Genomic DNA, 8,444 nt, shown 5'->3' on the forward strand with positions numbered 1-8,444 from the left:
GCGTGTCTTTATCAGCTTCATTAATAACCGGAAGGAGAATAAATGCTGCATTCAGGTTTCGAATAAACCAGAGAGTTTCTGACTCTGGTTCCAGTTAGAGTTTCTGATAGTTTTTGACTGGAACCAGAAACACTGATGGAAACATCATGTGACTCATGTCAGACTCCAGGTCCTTCCAGGCAGCTCTGGTTTATGATTAGAGCTGTATTTAAATTTAAACGTTTGTTTTCCTGTGGCATCGTACGGGCTGTAGTTCCAGTGTTTGTCCAGCAGGTGGCAGCAGAGGATCAGCTCGAGATGCTGAGGCCGGTTCCCACCTCACAGGTAAGGCTGGTTCTGGTCAGGCTGGTTTTCTTACCGGGCCTGGTCTGGATGGAACCTGCTGGTTCTGGAGCGGCCCTGATCAAACGTCAAGTAAATCCGGATTGTTTTTAGGTTCGGCTTGTCGTTATCAGAACCAGAACCCGTCTGGTTCGATTGTTATCAGAACCAGCTGGCAACAGGAAGTAGGCTGGAGACCCAAATCAGCAGAACTTCAAGTTCTGATCAGAACCGGGGAGACGGTTCCAGATCTGTCTCTGAGGTGTCCAGAACCTCTGGGTGAGCGGCACCAGAACCTGTCTGGTTTTGTTGGACTGCAGGCTGAACTCTGCTGACTCGGCCGCCCTCCTCTTCCTCCTCTTCGTCTCTGGAGAAAGGAGGAAGAGGAGGAAGCCAAGCAGAAAGGAAGAGATCGGATCCCATCGGAACCAGAATCTAAAAATAACCCGGAGGAAGGAAGAGATGCTGCAGGCGCCGACTCACAGAGATCTGGACCAGAACCTGGAGGACCAAGACTGGGCCTTCAGAATCAGATCTTCAGAACCAGACCTTCAGAACTGGACCTTCAGAACCGGTCCTGAACTACTACAGAGCGTCCAGTCAGCCTGTAACTGCTGAGTTACCAGACCTGACATTATTAATGTTCCATGAACTGCTGGAACATTAATAATGTGTTCATCTGGAATGAAATAATCCTCTTTACCATTCATCCTGGGGTTTTCTGATGCTAATCTAGAAATATTTACAATATTTGTGCTGACCTTAAATTTGTTTTTTATTACTCAGCATATTAATCATGGACTTTGACTAGACATGAAGTAAATCTGGGGCAGCAGAAATACTGCCACCTACAGGTCACGTAAAGCCACTGTGTCTGAACATTAGATGTTCTGGATTAGCGGGAATAACTGAGTAAATCTGATGTACTTTAGCATCTCTACAGGGCCACAGTAGAAGCATGTGGAGGGCCACATGTGGCCCCCGGGCCTTCAGTTTGACACATGTGATCTGAGAGGACGTCCAGCAGGGACATTCACTGATTGATTGGGTTGGGGTAGCCCAAACCCAAACCTTCTCCAGAATCAGAACTTCAGCTCAATAAAATCTCTCTCTCTCTCTCTCTCTCTCTTTCTCTCTCTATTTATTTTTTACTTTTTTTCTCTGTCTCCTATCCGCTGTCAGCTCTGGCTGAGGACTCAGTTTCCATGGCGACGCAGCGCGGCCTCTGATTGGCTGAGGGTGCAGTGGGCCGGGGGCCGAGCCTGTAAAGCTTCGGCGTCTCGGTTCTGGTTCTCATTTCGGTTCGAGAGACGAAGCGGCTCTTCTTCGCTGCTCTCTCCCTCTATCTTCCTCCTCCTCTTCCTCCTCCTCCTCTTCCTCAGACGGTCGGTCCGACTCCTCTCCATCGCCGCCTCCATCATCATCCTCGGAACCAGTCGACCCCTGACCCTCACCATGGCAACGGTCATCAGCACGCGCTTCTCCGATGAGTATCAGCTGTACGAGGAGCTGGGGAAGTGAGTACCACCTTCATCACCCTCCTCTTCCTCACTGACATCACACCTCTAACTTTCTATCTCCACAACCGATAATCTATCAATAAATGATCGATCAGGCTCATCCTGATTTAAAATGTAGTTTAATTATTATTAGTATTATTTCTTTATGACTTTATTGGACGTTCTGATCATTTTTAAAAGTTTTCATGAAGCTTCGCCGTTTATAATAATGTTCACATTGATTATCAATATTATCAGTATTGCATTTAAAAAAAATCAAATTTAAATCTGTGTTTATCTGAATTTAATAATTAGATCATTTAAAGATTCAGCCGGTGATTATTACAACTATTGATTATAGATTAGAAATAATATCAGGTCTAGATCATAAATTATAGATTGCACCAGGTATGGATCATTGAATATATCAGGTATAGATTATTGATTATGAATTATACCATGCACAGATTATAGATTACAGCAGTTTTAGATTATAAATTATAGTTGATATGAGGTATGGATTATTGATTGTGCTACTGATCAGTCACTGATGAGCAGCAGGATAAATACATCGATGGACGGATGGAGAGAAGAGTGAAGCACCTTTCTGACCCCATCCCACTCACCACCCACCCACACACACACACACACACACACACACACACACACACACACACACACACACACACACACACACACACAGTCTCCCTCACACTTAATGCCAGGTCTCTTACATAATGCGATGGTGGGCGGCAGATTGCAGCTCAGAAGAAACTCGACGCTTTCAGCTTCACTTCACCTCAGGAATGTCTCCAACTGATTATTGATTATTGATCTGAAGGGTTCAGGTGAAAAACAGAGATGGTGGGGTTGATGACGATCATCTGCATGTCAGAGTCTCCCATTCATTCATTCATTCATTCATTCATTCATTCATTCATTTAAATACAGAGAGATAAAGATGGAGGAAGATGATGGTCTGGTCAATGTCCCATGTCCTCAGGCTGCAGATTCAGCCCGAGGTCAGAGACATGACCAAAAACCCCAGAGCTCCATCCCTCTGTTAGCAGGTCAAAGGGTAAAGGTCAGGTCCCTGAAAGCCTCTTCTCTCGAGAAACAAGATGGCAGACTGATGTCAGCAAAGACTTCTGGGAAACCATCGAGACTCAAGAGGAGATGATGGACCGGGACAGACAGAACCGGGACCTACACAGAACCAGACCCAGCAGATCTGTAAAGCATGGTAGAGGAGGGATGGTGATGTGGGTCATCTCTGCATCTTCTGGAGGCAGTGTTAATCGATCTGTCCTACAACAGAATGGCCTAGTCAAAGGCCAGACCTTGAAGCTGAATGCACTGCATCTACGCTGAGAAGACTGGACCAGAACCATCCTGCTCCGATGGACCCACATTTACCTCCCACCCCGACCTGGAAGGGCTGTTTCCATGGCAACAGCCGCTCAACTGGGAAGGGTCACTTAGCTTAGCTTAAACATTCAATAGCTCAGCATACCTGTGTGCATCGCCCCCTGCTGGTCGCATCAGAAGAACTCTTTTCTGGAGGGGGAATGTGGAACAGGAAGTGACATTCTGCACTTCCTGCATGACGGACGTCTGGCTTGGTTCTGAGTCCTTCGGACCCGTCCATGTCTGTTCTGGTGCTTCCTGAACAGCAGGTCCAGACATCCACCGGGTCCATCCAACCAGGAGGCGCAACGACCAGCTCCCTCCTCCATCCCTCTGTAAACGTAACAACCATGGAACAGAAAATGCCTCCAGAACCTTTCCTGGACGGTTTTCTCTGGTTTTAGCTGTTTTACTGGTGGATGGACGGCCCCAGCTGTCCATCTGTCCGTCTGTTCACCTGTCCATCTCTCTGTCCTGTGACTGATCGGTACCTCCTGTTGTGTTTCAGGGGAGCGTTCTCCGTGGTGCGGCGCTGTGTGAAGGTTCTATCGGGTCAGGAATACGCTGCCAAGATCATCAACACCAAGAAGCTGTCCGCTAGAGGTAAAAGGTCAACAAATGGCGGGCATGTTGCCATCTGAGCGGCTGTTGAGATGCAACCGGCCCAACTAGGAGGAGAACTGACATGATAGGCTGAAACCTAACAAGCTTAAACGTGATTGGCTGAAACTTAACAAGGTGTTTGAAGTTTGGGTCATGTGGGTCATCTAAGTCAGAGAATAAATGATAAATATCAAACTGTCCTTAAGCAGCCGGTAGCAGCCTGACAGCAGCAACGGCTCCGGCTAACCCCGGCCAGCTAGAGATGGTTTGCAGCAGGAAAGGATTCATGCTGGCAGTTGCTGGCAGCGGCTGGAAGGCAGCCAGGGCAAATCAGGGTAAATCAGGACAAATCAGTACAAATCAGAACAAATCGGGGTAGGAGTGTGGGAGTTGGTCCCTCAGTCTGTGAGCTACTGGTTTGTTATGGTTGTGTCCTGGAGCAGGACCTCCACCTGCCTGCTGCTGGTGGTCAGAGGGCCCAGCAGGGGGCGCTGGTGAACTGTTAGCATGAAGAGCTTTGGAGTCCTCTGGCCTTGATAAAGGCAGGACAGCTACTGGACCTTCACCATCAGCTTCATTACAATTGAAATCTAAAGTCTGGAAAACATTCAGGGTTCTGCCTCAGAAAACTGGTTCCACTGGACAGGAGGCCTGCCTCCCTGTCTGCTCTGGAACCAACAGAACCAGAACCTGCACGCTGGTTTTCTATGTTAGAGTACCAGGTTCTGTCTCCAGAACCTGGTACTCTAACATAGAAAGTTCTGCTGGTTCATGTGGTTTTTGTGTCTCTGCTCTGTCTTCTCAAACCCCAGTTACCTGATGGTTCTGGTGGTTCTGGTTCTGCTTGTTCTGGTTCTGCTGGTTCTGCTGCAACTTCTTTCCTGTTAAAGGCAGAGATTTCAGAATGGGGATTGCTGCAAGTTAATGACTGAATTCCTGCAAAAGAAACCTCTAAATATTTACAACAATAAAYTGGACATCATGTATTGACCAGTTAAACCAGTTAAACCAGTCAGCATGTTGCTCTTAAAAGACAGACTCAAGTAACGCTGAGGGAACTGCMGCCGTTTACTGTCAGAAGGTTTTATRTTGTTGCTCTAATTTAGTCTCTAGCAGATGTATAGTCAAAGCACGGCAATATTTACCTGATCAGAATCAAACAGAGGAGAGGACTGCCCTCCCACACACACACACACACAGAGACACACACACACACACACACACACACACACAGAGACACACACACACATCCCCCCGGCTGAAACTCAGTCAAGTTGAAGGATTTTTCACTCTGGGAATTTTTTCACTATTCTGGTTTTAAGATTCCTTCGGTTGCTTAGCAACAAGCTGCAAAGTTGACAGAGAATATTTCTGTGTGAGCTTGTGTGTGAGTGTTCTGCTGCTCAGTGTTACATAACGTTCCTGCAGCTGTTTAACACACCTGATCAATCAAACATCTGCCGCTGAAAGAAACTCTGACTGGATCCCTGATTCACATCGGGAACTCTGAGAATTCGGGGAACTTGGGGAACTTGAAAGAGAACTGTTCCCTTCCTGTCTGTCTCTTCCWGGAGGAGCATCTGTCCCTCTGCTCTTCTTCATCACTTTTATTGTTTTGTTTATGACTTTTGTGCAGAAATTTGGGCAAACTCTCTGCTATGAGCTTTATAAAGAAAATTGGTCTGGGTTTCCCTGAATGACCCAGATCCATAATGACCCGATACCACCGTGAACCTTTACCTCTGTGATCCCACTGAAGGGGAGGTTCTGGTAACTGCTTATAGATAAATGGTTAGCAGCTGTTGGCAATTAGCTGCATATTGGTAATTGATCAGTAGCTGTTAGCGGTTAGCTGCTTATTAGTAATTGATCAGCAGCTGTTAATGGTTAACAGCTGTTAGCGCTTAGCTGCATATTGGTAATTGATCAGCAGCTTTTAGCAGTTAGCTGCCTGGTTGTGAGGGAATGAGCCATTCTATCAGCACTCAGACTGAGAACAGAAACACACACACACTCACTGCATGGCTATAAAGACACAGGGCTGCAGCGTCAGGCGCCACCTACCTGTGTCTTTATTGTTTATGTTCTTTTGACGGGCTGAACTGAAATGTGATTTCAAATGTGGTTTGGTTGAAGTGAAGTATGGTTTGGTTTGAATGTGAACGCCAAGTGGACCGGAGACCACTCTAAATGCAGGAAGTGGACTACAGCACAGAGTATTCTGGGTAAATACAGCCAAAGCTAACATGTTAGCCTATTGCTAGCAGGAGAAATAGCTCATGGTCTTTAGCCAAAGACTAAGGGGAAATCCTCCAACYACTAAAGTCTGACGCCAACATTTTAGTTTCCATTTGGTSAAGAAGGAAGTTGCGCTCAGAGGTTTTCCTGTTGTTTCCTTCAGTGGTTCTTGGTGCAGCGCCCCCACAGGCAAGGAGGGGAACAGGTTGCTCAAAGGGTTTGGTTGGTTTGACTCAGAGCAGAGAGAAAGAGAACCACAGCAGCTGGAGTCRGAACAGATGATGAAGTTTTTAGTTCCAGTAGAACTGGGTCTACTGGACCATCAGGAGGAAAAGCAACCTGAGAGTTGGATCAGGAACTGCAGTRATTYATTCAGCTGCAGAGAGCGACTGAGAGGAGATGGCAGAAACTCCTCTTAGTAAGGAGCGATGGTTGACGCGTTGCTAGAGGTGGTTGACCTGTTGCTAGGGGTGGTTGCTAGAGGTCAACCACCCCTAGCTAATCCTACCTAGGGGTGGTTGACCCATTACCATTACCAGCACCAGACCCAGACTAACTGAATGTCCCTCGTCATCTTCATCGTCAGCTTCTGACCAATCTTCTCTGTTTGTCCCCAGATCATCAGAAGTTGGACCGAGAAGCACGGATCTGTCGGCTGCTGAAGCATCCCAACATCGGTGAGTTGCCATGACRACCTGATGCTGAGATGATTATGAAACTGATTTCTGGTCACATCTCAAAGAAAAACCTCTCATTTGTATCATTTGTTCTGCATATTAATAATRCTTTTGGAAACAATCAAAACAATATTTACACTTTGAGGAAATATGAGAACATGAAGATCTCCACCAGTCTGGACCAGAACCAGGACCAGAGCCTCCAGATATCTGGTCCATTCACACCCAAATGCAGAAGGTTCCTGATTCCTCCTGGTTCCCGGTTAGCTCTGTCTCTTTAATGAGTTGCAGGTTGAATTCCAGGAAGCCTGGTGGCTCCAGAACGACGACAATGATGATGATGATGATGATGATGATGATGATGATGATGATGATGATGATGATGATGATGATGATGATGATGATGATGATGATGATGATTGATCAGGGTGATGATGCTAGTAACGCTGCAGACCCTCTCGTCCTGGTGTTGCTAACGGTAACCATAATCTAGTAGCTAACATCTAATTATGGAGGAGATGCTGTCGCCATGGCGAAGTCAGAGGAGCCTTCCTCCTCCAATCTGGTCTCAGATCTACTGCCTGTGGRTCTGCAGAGCAGGACAGCCGTGGAGTTCTGGGACCTCCCAAACGAGGTTCTGCAGAACCTCCTTTGGGCCCGGCAGTTCGGATGAGGCTGATCCGCTTCGCTTTGACACCCTGAAATAAGAAGGAAGGGGTGCCAAAACTTTAACGTCAAAATTATCAGCAAGTCAACAGAAACTACTGGACAAAGACAGAAGGAAGGAAATCTGGGTCCAGTGTTTAARTTACAGTTCAGGTGATCTGGCACTGCTGGGGTTAAACTACCAGAAGTTGTACTGGTCTGGTCCAGTCCAATCCGTTTTGGTTTGTACTGGTCCAGTCTGGTCCATTCTGGTCCAGTCCGGTCTGTTCTGTACTGCTTTGGTCTGTACTGGTCCGGCCCAGTCCTGTCTGGTCCGTTCTGGTCTGGTCTGGTTTTTACTGGTCCTRTCTGGTCYAGTCTCTCTGACTCGGCGGTTCCTTCCAGTTCCGGCGGTCTCCCGCTCCGTCTCCTCCTGGCTGACGATCTGCTTGCTGAGGGTTCAGGAGGATTTCACCGTCTGAGCTGCAGTCTGSTTCACGTTTCTCTGATCAGATGTTCTTCAGCTGTGGACTTTCATTGTCCACCGTCTCTGTGGACGAGTTTTAGTCCTGTCTTGTAACACTGCTTCGGTTCCGTAAGGTTTCCTGAGACAGTTTTGTCCTCAGAGTCCCGTTTTGAACGAACCAGGTTTCCCTGATGAATGAACGCAGCGAGCTGCTGCTGTTCCTGCAGGTTGTGGTTACATAATGACCCGCTGCACTGCGCCCTGAGGTGGATTGTCCACCTTAGAGACGTTTGGACGCCATCAGAAGGACATCGCAGCGTCATCAGCGTAAACGCATCACTTTTCATTCTCTCATTTCCATCCAGGTGGATTTGAAACCAGACGGTCTTTGTTTCAGTGAGTCTCCACTCTCTGACTCAGAGATCTCTTCAGGATGAGCAACAAGCCTTTCAAAATAAAAGCYTGTCTGAACAGCGCTGCTCTYTGTGAGAAACATTTGAAATGTAAAACTGAAGTAGTAAGCCTGATGAAGTCTGGAGGAGAACAGCCAATGGGAGAAGGCTCAGTCACATGGCCCAACAGGCCAAT

The 8,444-nt window shown here is 47.2% G+C and overlaps 1 protein-coding gene across 1 annotated transcript in view; it reads left to right on the forward strand.

Annotated features, from left to right (window-relative positions):
- The first annotated feature begins 1,612 nt into the window (after window positions 1-1,612).
- The window catches only part of camk2a (calcium/calmodulin-dependent protein kinase II alpha), a 16,566-nt gene continuing 9,734 nt past the window's right edge, over window positions 1,613-8,444 (forward strand). The window contains exons 1-3 of the mRNA XM_008401822.2: window positions 1,613-1,838; window positions 3,736-3,830; window positions 6,686-6,745. Of these exons, the coding sequence (XP_008400044.1) occupies window positions 1,777-1,838; window positions 3,736-3,830; window positions 6,686-6,745 (217 nt within the window). The 5' untranslated portion in view covers window positions 1,613-1,776. The remainder of the gene's footprint in view (window positions 1,839-3,735; window positions 3,831-6,685; window positions 6,746-8,444) is intronic.

This window comes from Poecilia reticulata, unplaced genomic scaffold, assembly GCF_000633615.1.
Source record: "Poecilia reticulata strain Guanapo unplaced genomic scaffold, Guppy_female_1.0+MT scaffold_131, whole genome shotgun sequence".
NCBI lineage: Eukaryota > Metazoa > Chordata > Actinopteri > Cyprinodontiformes > Poeciliidae > Poecilia > Poecilia reticulata.